This window comes from Varroa jacobsoni, unplaced genomic scaffold, assembly GCF_002532875.2.
Source record: "Varroa jacobsoni isolate VJ856 unplaced genomic scaffold, vjacob_1.0 scaffold_1102, whole genome shotgun sequence".
NCBI classification, from domain to species: Eukaryota; Metazoa; Arthropoda; class Arachnida; order Mesostigmata; family Varroidae; genus Varroa; species Varroa jacobsoni.
Window position 1 is genome coordinate 70,092 of NW_019214004.1, and position 24,272 is coordinate 94,363.

General features: G+C 39.5%; 1 protein-coding gene and 1 long non-coding RNA gene across 4 annotated transcripts; one reads left to right on the forward strand and one right to left on the reverse strand.

Annotated features, from left to right (window-relative positions):
- Positions 1-148: 148 nt before the first annotated feature.
- Positions 149-21,335, reverse strand: LOC111266608 (23 kDa integral membrane protein). Of its 3 annotated transcripts, none has more exons than XM_086970969.1 (7): positions 20,479-21,335; positions 12,979-13,176; positions 7,849-7,929; positions 2,707-2,802; positions 2,269-2,370; positions 1,599-1,682; positions 149-1,171 (listed from the first exon to the last, which is right to left on the reverse strand). In XM_086970969.1, exons 2-7 carry the CDS (start codon positions 13,042-13,044, stop codon positions 1,100-1,102), a joined length of 501 nt encoding a protein of 166 aa, XP_086827095.1. In that variant the 5' UTR covers positions 13,045-13,176; positions 20,479-21,335; the 3' UTR covers positions 149-1,099. The 3 variants fall into 3 exon arrangements, with proteins under 3 accessions (XP_086827095.1, XP_022699964.1, XP_022699965.1); XM_022844229.2 differs by lacking the exon at positions 20,479-21,335 and adding an exon at positions 19,428-20,059; XM_022844230.2 differs by lacking the exon at positions 20,479-21,335 and adding an exon at positions 13,644-13,746.
- Positions 18,350-22,582, forward strand: LOC111266611 (uncharacterized). The gene is made up of 3 exons (XR_002684181.2): positions 18,350-18,562; positions 18,797-19,140; positions 21,598-22,582. It is a non-coding gene; the product is annotated as an uncharacterized LOC111266611 (long non-coding RNA).
- Positions 22,583-24,272: the final 1,690 nt, after the last annotated feature.

Below are 24,272 nucleotides of genomic sequence, written 5' to 3' on the forward strand. Positions count from 1 at the left end.
GTTCAAGTAGACTAAAGAAAATGGCTTTCCAACCTGATAGTTTAGACGTTGAAATTAGGTCTTATATCAGCAAAAATTTAATATGGAGTTTTCGAGAAGATTTCAGTGACGCTGTTCGGTGTAATTAAGTTAGTGAAGCACAAGTGACAACGTTTTCTGACTTGGTTTATATTTATTTTTTACGACTTCACTGCCTTTTGTTATCGATCATTCTTGAATAATAACCAGGTCTCAGACCAACAAAATGTCCTTTTGTATTGTTGAGTCCCTGGTCCGTATCTAAGACTTTAGACATTTTGTTCTTTTAGCCCATTTTCACCAGAGTTCTGCGGATCTAATTACGTATGGGTTTAACTGCCCCGTCATACAAAAACATCATATATCATTAGTTATTTGGGGTTTTTTAGCTTTATAATTTTTAGAACACTTTTCCGAACAATATTTTTACTGTTCTTCATGTATACCATATATGCTTGCCTGCCTTGCAATGTGGTGACGTGTGTCACTGTTTTCTTCGGTACAAATATAAGTGCACATACATATATATATATATATATAGTTGTCGCTGTTATTGAATAAACGGAAAATGAAATCTATGGCATATTTACATGTATGATACGGATAGCAATAATGACTCAATCAGCTCTTCTGTAGAATGTGCAGAATTTATGCGAAAATAGTCCATAGAAGCCAACAGAAATTATGTGAATACCGTCATTAATATACGTGCGTATAGGAAGATATGAGGCTGAAGAATAAATGAAAGTGCTCTAGGCGACAGACTGTTGAAGAACCAGGCTGTTGTATGTATGTGTGATAAACGGATCGATCGTGGCTTGATGAATTTTGGCGACATGTTCGTGTAAATGTCATTATAGCTTTAACGCACCGTTAATCTACAAAGCTGGATGATTTACTATCAAGTTATTGTATTAGGATAGAGGGCTTAAAATTGTGCTGTTAGTCCGGTGTTATCAGATTTGCGATCAGTTTGGGTGCTTAATGGCCCAGCGATGTACTTAGTTGGTAGAATAGAATCTGTCGATCGAAACGATAAATAGCCAAGTGGTGCATGACAATTTGTGCGTACATCTTCATTTCAATAGATTTTTGGACCGTATTCTTCCTGGAGGTTGACAAGAAGCAGGAAGTTTACGGAGAGCGATATCAGCTGAAATCGAACGAATATACAGTTTAGTGAATTAAAAAACATTTACATTGAACTGCGTATTTGCTCGTTCATTGTTTGTACATATCCAGAAAGTATACTGATTACGAAACATCTTACTTAAAGTAATAAGTCATATACTTTTATTTAGTGGTTTACAACACAAAGTACGACCTGTCGGCTATGACGATTATAAAGCCGACTTTTATAGAAGGTCATAGTAAGTTTATAAAACTAGTAAATCTATACTTTGGATTAAAAATTACCATTAAAGGGAGTCAATTATTGGTATTCTATGCGTGCCCGGTAGTACTGTAAGGCCGCTAACCTAAAAAAGTACGACAGCTGTACGACCTACCGAAATGTGCTAAACAGCTTCAGTAGATCCCTAATCACTAAGTACAAATCACAATAAGCATTTCATTCTTACCTGTACAAATACAAGTGCCATTGAAACGCCTCCAAGGGAGGCGCCTGTTCGCTGCAAGGTCACTCGCAGGTTCTCACCACAACCCTGTAGTAAGGAAGAGCCATACGCGGAAAACATAAGTCATTTTCGTATGCGTGTAGAAAATATATTAGTCAATGTTAATCTGTACTGAACATAATTTCCAGTGTTTTTCTAATTGTTTCGTAAAAACAGGGCTATTCACACAGCCTTTCGTACGGCCAAAAGCTCACGTGAAGTTTTTCACTGAGCCATGCACAATTAATCGAGACTATAACTTGCAGGCTTTACGTCATTATCCACTATGCAGACTGGGCCTTACTAATAGAATATCCGTTTGATGCTGTAGGGTCCTCGCCCATTAAGCCCACTTTGCACTCGGTATTCTTGAGCTTGGCTTAAGATCGATTCTAATAATACTTCTTTCGATTCTTCCGATTCGTAAATCTTCTAAACAGCAAAATGTTAGCACGACTTATGATGGGCGAGGGTGTCAAGCCCGAAGCTCGAATGGATCACCCGCCCGCATAATTAATACTTAATTTATGAATCGAACTAACTAGTAACGGCGTAAAAACTTTTATCATTTTGCCATAGCTATTTCAAGTAAGTTGACAGAATATGTTTCGAGTTGTGACGAGGCGTTACATACGTAAATGTGGACGTTGTTAGTTCGATAGTTCGAACACGACTGCGGAATCGTAAGCGAATTGTCTGTATAGTCATTCTTCGATACGGCGCCGCAACACTCCACCTGAAATGTCAAGACACCAATAACGCCGTAAACCGATGAAGGAAGTCGTACAGGGACGGAAAATCATTATACGCTATCTAATTTAAGCATTTTCTTATGTTTTAGTGGAAGCTATGCTACGAACCCTTCTCGATAGAATATTACAAACCGAAATTACGTTAGTATGTATTGTCTTACTTAGTAGAAAAGCTTACTTGTTTAATTCATTAGATAAGAAATTAACAATATACACACACACACACACTCATACATATATATATGTTAGTTAGTTTCATAAATTTTATTAGTATTTGATAATATCTTTATTAATTAATGAAAATTCAGGACGTGGATTACGTGGATCTGTAGAAGGTCCATGAAACGACGAGCATCCGGGTTCTCATGTATGCTCAAAAGTCGCTTTTTAATTTCTTGCTCCATGTCGTCTCGAATCTAAAAACAATAATAGTAATCAGTAGCTTAAAATCAAGCACGTCAACCCGATTTTATATTACGAGAATGCAAGATAAATGAATGATAATTACTATTAATTGTGAATGAAAATTAGGCAGGTTCGTGGGTTCACCGATAACTTCCAAATCGTAAGCGAAAAAAGAAGGCGACCAATGTGTCGATAGAGTTCCTCAAAACCTCTTGAAATATTAGCCATTGTGTCGGGTGCATTTAAATCGTCGAGAGAGATTTTTGTAATTGCAAAGCTGAAAGTTAATTTTTCCGGGTGTAACGTTTTTTATGTAATTTCAATGTAATCTTATGTAATCACGCTTGGCTTGATGGGAAATATGACCACATATGTCATAAGGTTTTCGAGGTCTTTCAGCATGAAGATACATCCAGTAAAGGGAAAATATTTTTAAATGACTGACATACATATTGAACGATTTGAATCAACCAAAACTCGTAGCTATACTAAAAAATGAATAGCTCTAAATGCCAACGTATTGGAATCTTCCAGAAATAGAAAGAACGTTATTATTTTTTTTGGCCAGGTAGCTCGTGCAAGCTGGGGCCGCGACGCACCAATTGTAACATTATTATTTCGTTTAGTTAACAGATTGGAATTAGACAGCCGCGGCAGGCATATAAACATTTGTCACTTGACTTTTTCATCCCAGTTGACTGTGCGCCCAACTATAATGATGTCGACCTGAGGGGATGCATTTGGGAAAATGAAGTACTACCAGGGATACGCTTTCCGCTACAATAGTCTTGACTGCATGCACGGATAACACATGGCAGGCAATAACTGTATAAAATAAAAAAACACATGGTTTTATTCTTTTTTTCTACGACGAGCCGCAGACTATGATGAATAAGAACGTTATATGAGCCGGTTATTGGCACTTAAACCCGCTTAAAAAGCATGTGTTAATTTCCCCATTTTTATGTTGGGTATGTCCTGATAGGTAGGTATCGGGGTGCATCGGGAACAATTCCATGCCACTTCGGTTGTTTAGTTCGTTTTCAACACCTCAAACTTTTCCTAAGTTTATTCGCGTAGCACATGGCCGCTTTGCAAGTTAGAAAGCGACTATGAAAACCTGTCAAATCGTTTCAACATAATCCTGCTTCAAGGAAAAAACTTGTTTTAATCGCTTCATATCCTTCACACACTCAAACAATTTATTGGCCGGTTCATGTCTTCTTCAGGCGCTCATTTACGTTTTGCCTAGATAATTTCTGTAAGATTTAATTATGGTGCCTCTCTTTGCTATAAATAAATTCAAATTTATACTCAAAACACTAATTTTATTTAATTGAAAAATTGGACTGATCGAACAGTTGCAACCAAAGGAAAACAGGCAAAGACTTTTAGAAAAAACTTTGTATACAGAGTGAGGGAAAAGTAAACTTAGAATGGTATATGTTTAGGTAAACGTAATATGAAAAATGTTAAATTTAGAATCGTAATGAAAAGTAGAATTCACATCAACTGGAAACCAATTTTCTTTCTAGATTTACATAGTTACCTCTTGTCTCACATATATATATATATATATATATATATATATATATATATATATGTATATATATCAAATGTATTAAACACTAAGCGACAAGTTGTAGCAAGATATGCTTTACAATATAACCCTTCTCATAATCTGCTACGTTACATAGCTGATGATTGCATGTTTATACAGATTTCCAATACGGCACCGTTCGAGAATCATGAGAGAATCGGAAATCCGTTTCCTGCTCGAAGGGTCCAGATGGTCTGGCAGTTCTATGCTGCATGTCATGGTATATCAACTAATTAGTCCGAAATTAATTTCGTCAAGTTAAAGTCAAGCTTCGTTTCTGCCAGATTGTTTCTGCGGCTTTTTTTTTTTTTTTTTCGTATTTTCGTGTTTGCTTCACCAGCGTTACCGCGCAGCTCGGGACGCAATGATGATTTTCGTAGTGGGCTTGATCTGGTAATATGCTGACGTTCCGGTTAGGAGCTGGAGGAGCTCCCAAGTTTGACTAAAGGTCAGATAAGTCAGACCGGACTGCAGCAACAGACAGGCGTGAAGCGACTTTCGGAAACCCGTTTCGCAAACAACCCCATCTGCACGACAATGGGGTTACAGTATTTAAATCAGCGTCGCACGCTTTGGTCAGTTTACATTATCCCTCAATGGATGGAATCACCTATTCTGTGTGTGTTTCTGCTTTCGGTTGTGTTTATTCATTGGATATGAACGCCAGGAAGGAAACTTCGGTTAAAGTATCTGTAACTGCACAAGCGTAAGAAAATAACAAACACTCGCAATCTGAACGAATAGTACGTTTTTATATTTATGTGAGCGCACGTTTACATGGTTGAAGTTTTATGTCAGATACCATTTTTTCGTGTTATTTTCGTGTTATTTTCATTACGGTGTCTGGCTAATAAGAAAGACACCCAAAATATCAAATACAAAATTTTGACGGGGTAACAAAGACATATTCAAACACCCCGTGTTAAAAGCGACTTCATCGATGATTTTGTTAATGTTATTCATCTAAGAATTTCCTTGTATATTTTATTATATTTCTTATGAAAGTACGAAACCGCAACGCCCCTGTCTATTTCACCACATATGCTACGTATCGCCTTCGTAAATACGGTGCTATTAATACATATATATATATATATATATATATATCCAAGGGGCTTCTCCATCCAGACCTCATTTATTCAGCAGCGACATGAACTAATATGATCGAACCCCATGAGTAAAACAAAGGGCCGTTCGAAAGGACGCAAGCAATCCACTTAGCAATGGACATAAAGCGTTTGTCCATGACCGTCTCTCTTGGTCACTCGCCTTTGACACGGGTTGCACTCCCCTTGCCTAGTTAAGTAGTTACGACGCGTTTCTCTACCAGTCGACAATTTCGGGGTTATATGTTAGGTCATTCATACAGATACGCGTCCATGCAATCGCACTGACGTGCTTGCCGGCACCTACCAGCCTTTCGTTACCTCGTCATCCGTGCAAAATCCTAAGGATGTGGTTGAGCCAACTTATGAATCGTTTGCCAGGGTGTTTACTGCACCGCTTATGTCGGACGCGTCGATTAATGACGATTTCGTTATCCACAAAAATACGAAAAACTGCCCGACAGAACGGAAATAAAATCGCTGCCTGAGGCAACAATTTTAGTGGCATACATTATTGACAACAAAAAGTGTGGGGCGTACGTTGGCAAAAGAAAGCAGTGATGTCGCTTATTAATTTGCCTCGAAGGGCTTCCGAATCAATGGATTAAAGAGCTAGAAATAAGGCGTATTTGCAAAAGTTTTGACTCGTATACTTGCTATTGTCTCAGTTAAGCATTGTTTTAGGCAGTTAGGTCTCTTCAATACGAAAGCAATTACGTCTGTACCCGTTTCGAGCAGGGGCCTCTGGGTTCACGAGGCGAGCAATCAGCATGGCCTGTTGTTGTCTAACGCTAACGTAAATGAAAATACTCTTACTGATATGCAACATGTGTGATTGTGTGTATTGAAAGTCACCCTAACACATACAAGAGAAGCTTGAACATAGAAATAGACCACGGCGATACTATCGGCATGGGTTTAACTCTTGAATTTCGACCGCAGTAGAGGAAGACGTGTACATAGAAATCCTTGATCGTTTCTAACAAATCGTTATGATTCATTTCATCGTATTGGAAAACTTTCCGAGACAGGATAGTACAGGAATCTACAATGAGCAAACACATGCCTTTCGAATTATCGATAACTACTAAAAAAAAAAAAATAGAAAAGAAAATCGGGTTATTTTTTTCATTAACTGTATGTATACTTTTATGAGCTATCTTCCAAAAATTATAACAAAACTGAGGTTCGCCGTTACTGAGCTAATATACAAACCTTCGTTACTACAGCTTCACCATTGCTGACAATCATTGACAAGCAAAATTGCCATAAAAGCTCGACAACGATCGATATTATAGACCCGTCTAGTTCGTACATAAATTGGTTAAATAAGATGAATTATTGAATAGTAATTCGACGATAAGAATAATAGTTGAATTCTACTCTAGTCCTATGAACGAAATGCATGCACCGGTCCGCCTAGACAGGGCAACCCTTCACGGTGTCCTGTACATGCGATGTGATATATGCTCACTCAGATGCAGTGGCACGTATTTCAACTGGGCATGACCCTGAGCATGTAAAATGTCGCCAGCGCGTAATTATGTTAGCTGTTACTAAGTGAAAGGTCATCATGTGTGATTGTTGCTACAGTGGTAGCTTTGAAGTAATGGACACTCTAGAACATTGGGCTAGTCAGTGAGCTATTGGACGCAATGGCGACATAACGTTAACAATAGTGGCTACGACAATTGCGCCAAGTCCTCCATTGATCCGTTGTTATAGCCGCATATAATTGCTAATTGCTTGAAATTCGAATTCATGTTAGCGAAACAAGAAAAAAGCGAATGATTTGGCCTGTAGATACGATACTTGAATGTCTAAACAAACGTTTAATGGAATAAGCGGCTAGTTTTAATGTGGAGCAGCTGTAAGCCTGCCTTTCTAGAGGGGTAGGGATCCGACAGTACTTTGCTAGAAGAAAAAAAAGACACAAATGTATTACGTATTTTCTGGTCATGTTATACTAAAATCAATAAGCTGAACAATGCTGACCGCTCGAAAAGGACGAGCGGCGTCCATTGCTTTCTACTGATTTTTTTCATAAATGCATCAAAGTTCAGTATTCTCGAATGGGGACGTAGCTGACCTTCGAAATTGTTTAATAATTACTATAAGCACGATTCGAAATAGTAACCTGTTAATTACATTCCCAGCTATTTTATTAGCCCAGGTCAACTATTTGTTAACTAATAAAAGCGTTCGTTCATCCCAATTAGTCATTTCTTTCGCAACAACAGAACATTTCAGGCATTATATATATATATATATATATACGCAAAATGTAATTTTATCAGATTAATTTATTCAGCTGTTGCGGGCTTGCATACATTTTGGTATTTCTTACTCACCGCTTCCCCGCTGGGTATCTGCCAGACGAGTCCGGCTATAATGCATTCAATTACAATAAACCAGCCACTGAAGCCCATATACTGAAATACGCATTGAACAATGAAAAAGTTAGTTAGAAACTAGATCGTGTCGCCTAAACAGAATATTTCATTAACTTGTTTGTAATCGCCAAGTTACGCCAATTGGCATAGCGATAAATTGTTTAGCGCGTTCGGTCTAAGGATAGGAGAAGTTCAGGATTCGACACCTGAAAAATCCTTTCAAATTGTTATGAAAATCGTCAAGATAGTGATATAACTTTTGTTGCTTCCTAGTTACATGACAGGTTTCTAGCTAGTACCAAAAATGAAATTTACGACTAGTAAAATATATATATATATAATATCCCACTTCAAGGCCTAACCGAGGTGCGTTTTTCCAGACTTATCTTGGGTTTTCTCCGCACAAAATGGCATGGTAACAATGTGCCATGGTGGTAGCCACAGCAGTGCACTGAAGAAGATGCGTAACCCAGATCATGCGATGTTGACCTTAGAAATTCGGTCCAGAACACAGTCAAACAAAGAGACCTGTCGTGCGCGGCCAAGTCGATACTCTGCCCTTTAATGCTTTTCAGCCAGGGATTTATATACATTCAGTTAATTTGAGTCATCAGTCATTATTTATGAAAGAAAATATAGCATACGATTATATTACGCACGTCGTCCTTGCGTTCCACCCGATTGGTTAATGTAAATGCACACGATTTTGACAAATTTCAGCGATTTTCATACGGGCTGTAGTGACTGATTATGGGAAAGCTCTTCATGTGCTATCGTTTGTGTGTAGAGACAGACAAACAGATTTCCCATAAATCGATTGTAAATCTCTGCTCAACCTGAACAAATACATTTTTTCCTTTTGCATATTCTGATTCACTAATAGAGCTATTACAATTTTTGTTCCTGCGATAATTTAACCATCAGAAGATTGCGACGATGACCATTTCTTACGCTACGTTGGAGTCTGCAAAGATTAAGTTTTTTTTCTTTCAACTTCGCTTCTATATGCAGTGAGTTGCTATTGATAATGCTTTTTACTTAGAGATAATAAATACTTAGATAGGTTGATAACTACGTATGGCTAAAACGTAGGCGTCAAGTCCGTAGGGAAATTATCTTGAGTCAACGTCTGAGACGGCGCGTTCTGTATAGCTTTACAGTACGCAAGAAGATCATCAAGAGCCTTGCAGTCATTTTTATTATTTAAAATCTGCTTTTCCATTTGGTCTGTTCACAAATTTTTTCTTCATTAGCGCTTGAAGCTTACTGACAGGTCATGCACGCAGGGATTTGTAGATAACCTTGGCTATGATTTCCTTTGTTTCATCTATGTATTTTTATTTCTTTGCACTTTTTTTTTTTGCATGATGTCGTATTAGGCCAGAACAGATACGCACCCGAAACGAAAAAGAATGATCCGTCCGATTGCAATTAATGCATTACCAAGAAATGATAGATACACTATCGATAACGAGCTCCGCTCTGTCACGGAAGTAGATTTAAGACGCCATTTTCCTCGCTGATAGCTTTGTCTATCTTTAATGAGATAAATTAGCAACTCCTGTACAAACCTAGAGAAGCATGTGTGTTTTCGTATATACAATAAAGCTATTCAAAAAATCTCTCGGATGAAGCGGATAATTAAGATTTTATATAAATACTGCAGCCTTTCACATGTATTATCTAAGTTTAATTTTTTCCGTATGCGCGGTACTAATCCGTGGGTGAACTTGACCCTGCTAAGTAGTCCTGACGTGGACGGTAGATGGCCGTTCCCGAAGCGTCGCTTTGGGAGATTGAAATAGGGTAGTAATGTTTCTTAAATCCTACATCCTGCTTTTCATACGATACTTTGCAAGAAATTGCTGACACACCCACTGACTCTTTAAAGTTGGGACAAAAACGAGCGTACTATATCAAGTGAGTCGTCTTTACGATGATCACGACCAAGCAGAAATTACACCACGAAGTACACCTTTTGAAGTTAAATTTTCTAAATTGTCATTAGACCTGATTAAGTTTCGAGATTAGAGCCGGCGAAATTTACTTTCGCAACCCTTTCTAAACCACCCCTAAAGACCCGTAAAATTCTGGATAATCTCAATCAGATATGTCAGTTTCCCTGTCAAACTCCGCAAACGAACTGAGTTGAAAAAGAAAATCTCAAATAAAAGAGTCCAACTATTATCTTCGGCATCTAGTGCGCTTCTGAACGCCAAAAAGACGCTTTGAAAATGTTCCAATTATGTACATGCGGTATTAGATCCGTGCATCAGTCAGATCGAAACGCCATCAAATGTACTAGCTTTTCGTATATGCTTACGTGCACAGAACACACGTACTACTGGGATCCGCAAAAGCGTCATGTCACCACGGCACCGGAACGACACGAATTTTTACTGACTGTACAGCTTCCGGCAACAATACATTGCAACATTGACAAACATGTTAAAACGTAAGTGAAAGGCTCCTTACTAGTGCTTTCAAACAGAATCGCTTTAACTATTTTCAAGATGCTGTCATCTTTTAACGAACGCAAATGCCATCGAGAACGACACGACCAAGCCAACTGTTAGAACTTCTCTTGTGAAATCAAAGTTGATTCTGTAACGGTTCATTACGTCTGAGTCGATGATCGTTTCGTCGCCAACATAGGTCTCAACGCATTGTTATCACACATAGGGATGTTTGTCTGCAGCAGCCAGCTCATTGATCCGATTTCCCCATTGGCAAACGGAAGCTATCAATAAAAACGTAAGACCAGTTAATGATGACAAGCGCATCAAGACAAGACGACTTCGCACAATTACTTCTCACAATACTTCCTGTTAAAATAGGATTGATGCATTAGTAATACGATGTACAGTAACTTACAATGAACGTTGCCAATATGAATTGCGCCTCTCAGCAGCATATAAAGTTCAAGAAAATGTTTTTTACCGCTAACAAAGCGCGATTATTATTATTATTATACACATGAAACGTTAACAGACGGCTCCCGTAGCTTGATGGATGCTGCTTAAGCGTGCTATATGTCGTCCAGAAGTGTCCGGCTGATCTATAAGGGCACAGCTGACTACAGAGGCTTATGCTGAGTAAACAGTTGAAAATATAGTAGTCTTTGTCCGCTGGCTGCTGGGCTCCTGCACGCTAAAAAGGAAAGGATGGCGGATTAACGAATTCCATTTGCATTAGCCCTTAACGTAATATAGTGTGTACATCCATTCGCTTTTGATTCTGGGCCTTCTACGCAAATTGTCCATTACAGATTATTGCCGGAGTAGAAATCGAGACAAGGAGGAAGCTCGAGCCTACGACTCACCACCTATTCTAAGATATAGCAGGGTCCGATGTTGTTGAAACAAAAGTGCGCGATAAAAAGAACGTCACCGAGGAAGCCGGCTGTTAGGGGCAGTTTCTGGACGAGAACGAAAACGAAACGCGCAAACTTTTTTCGTCATATGCTAAGATAGGTGGCTACAGGGAAAAAAGTTGATACGATAAACCAGGAGGACTTCGTTCGTGGAAGCGGTTTCCCCTTTTCTCTGCCGTCGGTATATTGTGGCTAACATGAATTGCCCATGATTTTGAGGTCACAAGTGGGAAGGATATATTTTTGTTAGCATTAAATATGTATAAAGATTAAAATGCCTCGGAAAACGGCACTATACACCGTGACAAGCTTCTCTTTTAAATCTAGACAATGACTGGATGTAACTATACAAACGACCTTATTCAATCATTTTGTCTGCGGCAAATCTTGCTTATACCGAGAGCAATGCCCTTATGGACTCTTGCGGAAACAGCACAAACCGTAAGCTCTAAGAACACTTACCGATATTCTGTCCAGCACACTTGAAAAGCTGGAGCTTTTTGCCAAACATGCTTCTTACAACTTCTTCGCAAACTATTAAACAGTTCCGATGCAGAATCAGGAACAAGCAGCCATATGATTGACGTTCGTCTGATCAACCGTGATCAGAACCTATACATAGGCGATATACACACATAGACCATGACACGCAAAATCAGCATTGTACCCACTATTGTTGATAACGATAGTACTGTAGAGGTTGTGTATTTTTACAAATCCACACTTGCATCAGTTGTTTCACAGGTTTACTCAGGACAGATAGGACTTGACGGCTAGCATGTTTTCTATATATATATATATATATATATATATATATGTAGAAACGTATATATATATGTATGTAGAAACGTCGTATATATATATGTAGAACGTGCCTGCTGAGAGGGTAAGTTAGAACTCCAGCGAGTCGGAGCTTGGAACAAATCGGTAAGTCGAGAAAGTTTATCTACGAGTCGTAGTAGCGGGAGTGGTTACTTTTACATTCAGGGAGAAAATCGAAAACTCCAACAATCGTTGTTAAATCTAATAGTATAACCGGTTATGCAGAATCCATGTAAGCTTCGTTTAACAGTAACTTTCATCTCTAGCTGCCAATAAGGGCAATCGCCGATTGAACATCACAGCATGTAACCATAAACACCGCAAAGTTGCTATTGTATGCAGGTCAACTCGATGATAAGTTACGAAGTAGCTTAGTTTTCACTGCATGTTTTATAGAAGCCTATAAGTTATTTAACCTGAACAAATAGTAACCTTGAAATATGTATTTGAATAGATAAGAAACTAATCAGCAGCAGTTACTCGTTTCAACTCTAACTAGTATAATTATGCTAAAAGGGAATAATAACCTAGGTTGGCTTGATACCTAATACAGCTGTGGTCCTGGAGAAAGTTCTTTCAGAACAAAGTATACCAAAATCTACAATATTAGCAATAGTTTACAATTTGTACACAGAGTTTCATGCAAACGTTAACAGCGGTGGACAATCACAGTGATCTGATGGCACAAAGGACATGTAGCAAGGCTCAAAAGCAGAACTTAACCTCTGAAGGGCCTTTGATTTAATTTCCGACCTTTCCAATCGATATGCTTTATTCTATTTTTTTCAGAAAACTGGTCTTGAATCGCCCGTATTGCTAACTAAGGTTAGGCCTAAATATACCGAAACGCGCAGTAATGATACAAATAAATCAATAAAAAAAAAAACACTCACGGTCCAAAGAATACAGGGACTATCGATAAACGTTCCAACGCAGCCCATAAAACTGATTACGAGCATCAATGCTCCCGCGTAGATACAGAGGTAGCAAGCAGTGTAGTAGTTTTCCAACGGAAGATTGTTCTGAAATTCCCAAAAATTTGGGTCACTTCGAACCCAGACTCCAACGAAGAGAAGCACGAGACCAAGTAACTGAAACAGATAGAAACGTGATTAGCAGATAGTTGTTTTCAGCTCACGTTCATTCAAGATACATTATAACGTGCAGTTTTTATTCCTTAAAAACCTGCCAAGTTTTCTGTAAGTTACTTTGTCTGTCTTGAATTAAGCCATCCAATTTTCTTCTTTGAAATTAATTTTTTGAGTTTTATGTGCAGTACTGCCGCCAGGCATTCACACGACTAGCTTCCTTCAGCGCAAAAGGAAGTATACCTACGCTCGGTCTCGAACCTGAGACGCTTCACTAATCTATATACTATACATCACAATAGTATACATTCACGTAACCAGAACACTGTTTCGGAGACGTTTGTGACCTGTTGAATTCGAAAATGAATCCTTCTAAAGACAATACCTGCATAGAAAGGAAATAAATTCAAAGCTATACACCAAAACAGACCTATTCTGCATGATAGCAAACTGTAGTCTGCACAACTAACCATAATTAGCAGGTTAAGATGCCTGTTGTTACCAGTGACGAGACAAAGATGGCAACCTCTGTGCGAGAATCAAAACATTTCTTAAATATTCGCCGTTTCGATCGTGAACACCTGGTCTTCATTTAGACAGGCTTAGCTGCCCCCGTTTCGTGATTGCCTTTAGTCTCTGAAGCCGTTCGCATCATAGAAACTTACACCGCGGTCAAGCGATCAACAGATAATTCAGTTAGCAATTATATATTAGCAGATATATGTCTTCACAAACTCTCTTATAATTGGCGTCTCTGTGTGTGTGTGTGTGTGGACTGATGTGACTGACATTTTCAAAATGGTCCCTTTTCAGGTCACACGATCGAAACTCGATCACCCGCATAACGCGTGTTATAGCCTGAAATAAATATATCGTGGCCGTATGTATAATGACAATAATAATGATAATAATAATGATACTGTTAATGGAGGTTAGTTCTCGCGTGTACGCTACAGATATATAGGCAAGCATTATTTCGACTGATTTGAAGTCGATTCTGAAGTTTGTACTTGTGACGTCCGTCCGTGCGTCATCGCCAGGACGATCGCTAAACGAAGTTGGACATCATTCATAATAATAGCAGATGAATCTTCCAGCGAATTGTTTGCAGGGCTTATTATACCGCTTTTCTTTTGTTTTTCCTTAGTTACGCCATTTTTATGCAAATAGTTGTTACTAACTCAAATGTTGAACTAAAAGCCGGATTTAATGGCCTCCATCTGAGCGATGTCCTATGATATTTTTTATGACAGTTGTTCCAATGCCTCTTATGATATTTCAGCAGTTGAAGCTATCGACGGTAGGTCTACACGCATGCGTAGCGGTCAATTTAAAAATGATATGTCCTCAGTTTTTCATTTTTTCCGACGACAGCCTATTTTTGCCACCATTCTCAAGCACTGCACTCATATAACGTACCACTTGTCAACAGTGTACCACAAAAGCCCTTCATAAGTTGCAATTTACCTACTTCTTAGAGCCCGCATGTGATGGCGCTTGTGAAAGGCAAAAATTAGTTTGCCTCACTCATCGACTCGTAAAGAACCTTGACACTTTTCAATATCACTGGTATGAATGCTATCCTTATGCCGTTTATAAGGCCGATGGGCGCTCAATGTGTCAGTATGATCCAATTAACTAGTAATTTTGCGACCTTCTCTGCCGAACCATCCAGCAGCCCCTGCGCCCCCTACGTACTTCATAAATTAACAAGTCGGGTCTTCCATAGAGTTAGGAAGGCTTTAGTCTGAGGTTCCATTCAAGAGAAGGACACCCTCTCCTAACACAAATCACTAGGTAGGAACGCCGTTTTTGTCAACTTGGGAATAAACATACGATAGTAAAAGCGACATTTTCAACTGCTTTCTAATTGCTAGTTTTGGCAGGTTACACAAACGTGGCGGGGGCGTTAAGGTAAATGAGCGATTGATTGCAGTTACCCACTCTATAGCAGACGACGTACAGGTCTTCGATGTAAATAGTGGAGGATGATCGTGATTTATAGTGAAACTTAACGTATTGCAACGAATTGTAGTAACTAGCAATTAAGGTTTTTCTTATCAAAAGAGAGCCTGAGATTAAATGACTGACACTTGTTTCGACAGCTGGTCACTTGTAGCGTAACTTATACAAACAAATGTGTAATATTTTTAGATAAACTTCTGACTGATTTAGATAAACTTGTGAAATGTTTTAAGCCGAGTATCGATTCATGACGATGACCAGTTTGCCAGTGGATAACAATACGTTATAAGATATTGATTGTTTACTATACTTCATGGGTAGTTGACTTCGAAGTAGGATCGAGTGGGGTAGTAGTAGGGTAGGATCGAAGCTGTCTATTAGCAAGCCAGTATTATTAATTTTTTTACTACATTTCAACAGGACATGACAGATAATTTGTAACAATATTATAAGTATGATCTTCTATACTGTTTATTTCTTTGAATATATTTGTTATCTATTAATTATTTTCACAACTTATGCTCATACTGTGAATATGGTACGTGTAGACTGCCTGGCGCCCGTGTCCAAACAAATTCATTCCCTAAGTTTCACTGGGTCATATTAAGATCCCATAGGTTTAAGCAATGGTGATATTAACAGGGGATCACCTTTGGATGACGGTAACAAAAAACGTTTCAGTTATTCTATAAAATATCTGGCAGAAACAGTTGTCCCTTAGCTAAGCCTGATACTATGAAATAAATTGACCAGCCCGTAAACTGTTCAGGAAAGCAGTTAGTGAAAAGTTCAAACTTTTCACTAAGTGCTTTCCTAAACACCTGTAGAGCCAATGGGATGGAGTGGTCGCCCCGGCTAGACGTGCCAAGCAGTACTGATCTGTCTTACTATAGATTTAAATATTACATAATCCCAGCACTTTGAAACAAAGACCCGTTTTCTATCCTTCGAGCTGTTACGGTGTCAGGACGCTGTTTTTGGAAACATATGAAAATAATCACATTTTTTTAGGACTTTCTCGCTCCCTTTCTTACAAAACGAGCAAAGGAAAAGCCAATTATCTACGAAAACGAAATCAAGATGAAAATCACATGGCGTTCGATTTTTCCAAATCAAATTATTTAATTATTTTTTTTTTTTTTTATAAAACAGTTAGGAAAGTTGACTATCTTTCTAAACTATGGATAGCTTCTTCGAGCACTATTAAACCTCGCATAATACATATAAATTAATTACCGTCTTCGATGCATTTATTCTCATGCTCCAGCGCCATTTGGAACTTGAGCTTACGTAACAGTATAGTTAGAAAAAGACAGGAAATCATGACGCGGCGCATTGCAGTTGCGAACACTTAATGATTGTCTTAGGTCGGCATTCCAAGATTTGATGGCAAAGTGTGTGGTGATCCGATAAGCCTTCGAACAGAATAGCAAAGGACGACCAGTGTCTCGTGACTCAGCATTAGCTGGTAAAGGGGAGTGATTGACAAATGTATCCTAAAAGGAACAACGCTTGGCGTCTCCGTAACGGCAAGGCAATATCCAAGCGAATCGGCGTTACCAAATTCTTTGTCCACTAGACCTAGTGAATTCTGTTGGGTCAAGAGGCTACGATGAGAATCATATCGAAAGCCTAGTTGAGTTCGGAGCGATGAAGATCTGAGAGGCGAGAAAATGGGGATGGGGCTTTAGCAATGGAAGCACCGTGTACAATATGCTGGCATCATATTTACAGCTCTATTAAAACAACGGAGGACATATGGCGACCGAGAAAAGTGTTGATTCATAATTAAGAAATTATATTTAAGGTTTTTTTTTTATACTTGAGTTAAATTGATATTCTTTCGGTTGATATGAGCTCGGTCAAACTGTGATATAATAATATAATGAGAAATAATCAAATTGTGATTTGCGGAAAATCGTTTATGTACACTTATGGATTAGGTAGCTTTTTTTTTTTTTTTGTTCCTTTGATTCATTCATTCAATAAAGCCACGTTATTATGTACGATTTACATTGATACGGTGAGGCGCGTTTGACAATGGTTGACACTCTACCTGAAACAGTCTCTCTAGAGATTGTTGTTTTCGATCTAAATATTCGCATTCCCTACGCTCAACACATGGAGAAAGAAGTCAAATTCACATTAATTAAGAGCCTTCGTAAAAGCATAGGTGGTCTTTGTGAGAAATAATGATCGATGAACACTTTTGATATTTTACGGCTATGTCTTGTAATCCGGACCTATATCTTTCTCTTTACCGTAAATAAACAACTTGGAAGTTTTTACGGAGCAGTATGTCTACTGCTTTATAGTATCGGTAGCTTTGCCGCTATACCGTTAGATATAGCTGTATGTGGTGTATGGCAACCGGCCATTCGAGTTCAGCTTCCGACTACAATTCAAACTACAAAATCGAACGTCTAGTGAACGATTTTGTCTCTTGAGAAGATTCAATAAAAGCTCTACATCTCAAACAGCCTTAAAATAGACAAACGAAGAATATCAGTGTTTCAAGAGACGGGCCCCCAGCTGCTATTTCTAAGGAATAAACCCATATATGTATATATGATGGTTAACACAGTTGTATAAGAACGTTATACATGTATACACAGATGTATGTATGTATGTATGACATCACGATTTGTCTCTGTTCTTTCAGCGGACTAATTGACAAGAGAAGTTGTCAATATGTTGCGTTCGGGTACAGATGGCCCTATTCTGTTAGACATTATAAAATAGTAGTATGGTTTCTTCACGAGCCACAAAAGAAGGTTGGCTTTTGCTAATACGATTGATGTCGATACCCTCTGCATTTGCCCTATGCTAAACCTAGGGGCGCTTCAGACCGATGGGAGCCAGCTACATGGAGAGATACGACGAAAATAAAAATCGAACAATTTATTTAGGCTATAGTAAGAGGCGTTTCTAGGTAGAGCTTGTAACTTCTATTTGAATTCTAACTTACTTACCGTATTTCATTTGCGAACACAACAACGTTGTGCCTTGGTTTGAGGTTGAACCTTACAGCTCGTTTGCTAATCGAAATTTAAGGTCCATATAATAGTAATCTAGATTTGATTTTTTTAAAGTAAATTTGATCGGTGAGTCTTGATACAGAAACTGAGTAGTAAATCTTTATAATCGTACAACATCTACAGCCGAACCTGCTACACTCTACGATGCCGCAGTGTGGGCGCCAAGTATGGATCATCAATCAAATGGGACCGCAAACGCCATATGGTTTGTTTTGAAAAAACAGACCCCGTTCGGCACTCGCATAAAATAGACAACGAGTTATTCACGAATTGTTCACTCGTTAGCGAATATTTTACTTCCGCTGCATGCTGACGGGTCTCTATTCAACGAGTTGTTTTAGATTAATGATAAAATTTAGATAAAACTAGACATCGGTGTGTATTTGGTAAGTCTTAGCGGTGCCACGAACGAGGAAGAAGGGATTTGGCAATCGCAGAGTTGTTTTACTAAGGCGGAATAGTCAATATGTGACATTTTAGTTATATTTCCAGATATTCAAAACATGCCCATTTGGTAACTAACTTGGCACTGTCTTCGAGCTTTTTGATATAGTTTTTTCATTTGGCAGCCATTCGATATAACTAACTGGACAATTAGCAAGTGGTCCGTTGCGCGTCAGTTGCAGGTACGGCTGATCATAACGACTATTTTTGTTTTATTCTACCCTGGTATATTTATGCCCTGGTACAAATACAGCATATTTGTATAAGTGTCCAGGCGACGAATTCTGTCGGACGCAAAATTCTCACACTTCGTTTAGATCATTTGGCACGCGTACGCTTGCTAGGTTGTGGCAAACACCATGTCCCATGTCAGCCACTAGGTCAACACCCGAAATCGTCGTGGAAGAAGGCTATGCTGTAGTAAACATCATCCAGACCGCGATAGGTTGGAAGATGCGAGACTTGCATATTACTACATTGTAGTTGGCTTGTCTTCACTACGCAAATGAGCAATGCCCAGGTAAGTTAAGCTATTATACTATAGATGCTCTAGATCGTTTTGAGTTTGACAATCAGTACGGAGAACACACTCAGGATTTTATATTGTGACCCTCAACTAGGAGAGCCAAAAGCCCTTAGGTTCTGATTCATAACTGATGGTATCGAATGGCGAAGTTGTCTTCCCTCTATGGCAGTAGCGCTCCACAATATTTCTCATGAGCGAATCGCCATGCTCATTTAAATATCTAGCCGATTTCAAGCGCAACCTTGATAGCGTGACCATAACTTGAATAAGTAGCTACTTACCCAAATAACCAAATTGATCCCGAAAGCCACCATCTTTAGGGCTAAAGTTCCTTTATTCATTGTAACAGCTTTTGTGATATTCCTTTTTCTTCAAAATGTTCGTCTCCCAATTATCGCTCCGCTTGAAAAACGGGACCTTTCAGTAATAAAGTTGCTTCTAGCGCACGATCGTACGATTCCTCTATCACATTTACACTTGCGCCGATTCGATACACACTCAGACACGCGCACCAAGCTAAGCTGAGCTGATCTGATCTGATCTGAACTCTGTCCAAAACGTCGATCAGCTTCCCTCTACATTGAAATACCTCTACGATTCAAGACGTTTAGCCGAGAAGACGCTGTTCCGATAATCTTCAGCCTTCATTCCAGCCAGTTGACGATGCACGGAAATACCGATCAAACACAAGATATCTAATGCGAATATCAATACTAGAATCAGCGTGAGCTGCAATGGCCACGTTCATCGGTGGCCGACAGGGTTGCAAAGCGTCGAGTTTTTTTCCCCGTTTGCGTAGCCGGCGAGTAGCACTGGATGCCGTCCAAGGCGTGGCAGGCTCTCAAAATGGAGGCACGGCGTCCCATAGGGATACGCCCCTTCTGGCGCTTAACAGTTTTAGCGGCTCTACCAGCGACACTCTTACTCAATGCCGCTCAGGTGAGCAGAACGAGCGACTGGTAGAAGAGCCAAACAATCTCGTGCGTTAGGGTGCAAAGTTCATCACGTTCGCGTACCAGTGAACTAGATGTGGCAGGTGAGAAAGTCAAGAGGGTTATTGTTTCCTGAGGGTAGACAATGATTAGTCGACCTGCTCGTTTGCCTGCGGAGCGACGCTTGGCCGCCGTATACGAGACTGCGACTGGTATTGATGCTTCTGCTATGTAAAGGTCTCTGTATCATATAACGTAATTGCGAGACTAGCATAGGAAAAAGGTCTCGGCATCTCGGCCACACAGATCTATGGCTACCTCTTGCCTAACTATGTATTGGTATCTAAGTTGAGCGGTATAACGCTGATGGAACCAAAACAATACCTATGGACATGCTAACCTGTAATACGATGATGAAGTGAGCTAGTTGTATTACGAATGCGGTAAGAACACTGCCGCCTCAGCAACGACTCGTTCGTCGATGACGTTCCGTTGTCTCATGTCGAAGCTGCTATGAAACTTGGGATCACGTCTCACGCCGTTCTCTTCAGAAGAACTGGTTAGGCTATTCAGACGAATTAAAGAAAGCCAATGGCGATAGGTTGCAACGATGATTTTAAAATTACCTAGGAGAAGACGCTCCGCGGGATCTAATCGTGGTAGTCAGCATAACGAAAATTGCCGCATAGACAAGGACAACGAAACGGACGATCGATAGCTATCCATAGTTAAGCGTGGTAGAGATGCGCATCGCCTGGGAGTCAACTTCCTTTCGGAACGAATTCATCAGTGTACAAAGAAAGTTCCTGGCAGAACTCATTATAGTGGACAAGATCCGTGCTGACTAAGTAGGAGGTAAATCGACATGATCGAGTGGACTGTAGGCGGAGGCATGAAGTATAACGGATGACTGAGGCTAGAAGTAGAATTACGTTATTTACGGAACTGTCGTCAATAGCCATTAAGTAGCTTATGTAAACGCAAGCTTACCTGAAAATTGTATTATGTCGCAGCGTTGTACGGAGCAGCGTGTGTTATGTGTTTACTCCTCAACAGTCTGAGTTCGGGAAGTGTATTAGAATCAGTTATGCCAATTGAGCAGGTTGATACAAAGGCAGCATTTGAAGGTTTTTAGTAAGCTATGAAGAAGTTGTTTGCTAGTAATAGCGTTTCAACATGAACGTTAACACGTTTGTTGCCAAGACATTACGTGTGTCTATTCTCGACTCAGGTTGGTTGAAACAAATGGACCTTCAAGCCTTGCCTTTAGGTCTTACCTGATTGACAATGTCAAAATCATCAAATGGATACCGCAGTGATAACGACGCACGAATATGGGAGTTTATAATATGTAATGTATATTAAACACGCCTGAACAAACCAGTCTTCCACTGAAGCAATATAATTTCGCTGGCTTTGGCTAGCTGTCGTCTAAAAGTTGTCACCACACAACCCTCCAAAATCATAACTACCATAAATAAGGCAACTGATAATGTTATCCGTATATGGCACTCTTTAGGTGCAAGGGAAGCAGGCCCGTTTTCCGCTGGCTCTCGCAAAAACACCACTACAATTAATTACTGCTCCGAGCTGATAAATGTAGCGCCCTTCTCCGCACTATGGACCCGATCATATAAACAATCGACCGTATATACTTCCGCCTACTTCAGAAATCTTCGATTTTTTTGGCAAGAAGATGATTTTCGGCAACACAAGTGATCGATTTGCGTTCAACGTAGGCCACACATAAGCGCGCCATCCATCCGTAGCTGAGACTCCGATTGTACTAATAAATGAGAGTGTAACAGTTTTGTCTGAATATTTTCGCACCGTCATTATAACGCCTTGGAATGATCTGAAATCAGAAATGTTTGGACGTTCATATTGCGTTAATCGAGCAGGTCTGTTACAAGGATTCGTCCGTTCCCGTAGCCAACTACTTGTCAAGTAGAAGGTGAAGTGTTTATGCACACATATAAACATAGATATATGTTAAGAAGTTAATTACAGATACCGTGAATCTAATACGCTATCATAAAAATGAGTTGTGTTACCACTGGCAATACCACGAAAGGACATTTTGACCGGCACACGTCAAACGAACCCAGTGTGTTGAGTAAGTTTTTGTATCTTTAATTGCTACGGGTCACTCAGTTGTATTTATTTACCGCAACTTATCGTTACCGATAGTTAAATAAAACCCGTTGTTAGGAAAAAAAAACTAACTTGTTGCCTTAAGTTTTCGTTTAGCAGACTTGGGTCATGGTGAATTTTTGTTTATTAAAACTTCAAGGTTGTTGAAGTACCTAAACCTGAACCATCTAACAACGTAAAACACGTTGGCTCGTTTTGATGTATATCGAACATTGTCGTGAGTCAGGTAAAAAGTTAATCATCAAAATATTCTTTTATCTGAAAGAGAAAAGTGGTAGAAGAGGATAATTAGGATTTCATAACATGGGAGAAAGACCTTACAATAAAGTCCAGACAAAGATTATAGATCATCGATCTAGTTCCGCTTACTTTGAACGACTATCAATAGGTACTGGTAATTTTTACTCGCATATTAAGGTATCATTCATTTGTTGTCGTTGGTGCGATAGGTATAGGTAAAATGCGCGTTTATGATGAATTATCCGTATTTACATGAAATATTCTGGGTCCGTCCCTCGATAACGTTATTCTATAATGATCATCACCAGCAGTGATACGCATTTACGTTACGACTACAAAGATCTAGCTGCCGTCTGCGACAGTATCACTGTGTTAGTGATCAAGAAGATCACACCCCAGCTGAAGTAAATCGGCTTCCTTTGTTAAACACATTAAAAACAATCGATTGTGTGTTAAATTTCGCCCGGCCGCCGCCCATAGAATCGAAATAGTAAATCGTTGTCTTGATCTTTCTATGGCATATTATCCATCCGTTGGAAGCTCTCAAAATTTCCTGTCACCATTACTAGCTCTAGTTAGCAGGCCAACGGCATCCAATTGTGTAGCCACGAAAATTATTGATGATTTTTGCTCGTGCACCAAACCCCAATGGCTTCTGTCGCTGCGGGGCTTAATGCCTTCGAAACACAGCTGTATAACAAGTATCATGCTCCCCGTTGTCACGTCTTGACCGTGTGCAGCCGCACAAGAAGTCTGATAGCAGACGTTTATAAGCGTTTTCAGGGCAATGCTTTGCACTGCAACACCGTTTCACCGCTTGTCATTGTCGAACCAGCTTTCCCTTAGTGCAACCCCGCGAAGACTTCTTGTTTACCCCTCTCTTGCAGAGGGGCGAAAACAGCGAATCACGCATCGGCCATCGAACGTACGAGGATAGTTGTGCGATGATGCGGCGATTGGACGGTCGTATGATAAAGTGGAATCAGGAAGTTCAAATGTTATTTGCCAGTAGCCGAGCCGAAAAAATCAACAATGTCCGCTATTGATCGGCTAGCTTTGAGTCTCAACGATGGCGGTGGAAGCGGCCGCAGGTCCCAGTTGTAACAGCAACGACATGGCAACACGTTATTGTATAGCATTGCTGAAAGAAAAACTTTCTAAGGGAGTTGGTTTGATCGGTCAAGGGCAAACGCTTGCCATCTTCAAGGGACTAACTGATAGGACCTGTATGATATATATGTATATATACATACATATATATATATATATATATATAGGGTGTCGAAATAATTCATTTTTGCAGCTACTCAACATATCAGGCGGCAGCAGCAGTGAAAACATCAAGAACAAAACTCCGTACAACAATTTCTATGTAACTGTAACGCGGGTAACGATAGTACTCATACTTTTACTGCTTCTTAGTTGATTAAAGTAGGATTAGGTTTTCTTTCGTACCGTACTGAAAAAGTACATAAATGTAAAATACAGTTGAAGAGAAGATCAAAACTAATGTGTGCTTCAGGTTACTAACCCCTTAATTGTTCCCCCGTGTAAAACGGGCTATAGTGCATAAACTCGAAACCCGCTTCTTTCACTTGGGTCGTATCTCAAGGGTACATTGGATTATTTCCGTAAGCCAAATATTAATACAACTTTATTGGCAGACTCTTCCACGTCATTCTTATTTAGTTTATATTTTCACCCAAAAAATCCTATCGTATGTTAATGTTTTTTACGACAACGACGACTACGACAACGATGACAACATCATCAACAACAACAACAACAGCAGCAGCAGCA

Excerpts from the sequence above, each read along its gene's own strand:
- LOC111266608 (XM_022844229.2), bottom strand. The coding sequence starts at position 19,487 with ATGAATAAAGGAACTTTAGCCCTAAAGATGGTGGCTTTCGGGATCAAT. Across the intron at positions 7,930-12,978 it reads GTCCCTGTATTCTTTGGACC|TATATGGGCTTCAGTGGCTG; the intron begins GTGAGTGTTTTT and ends TGCGTATTTCAG. Across the intron at positions 1,683-2,268 it reads CTAACAACGTCCACATTTAC|GGTTGTGGTGAGAACCTGCG; the intron begins GTATGTAACGCC and ends TCCTTACTACAG.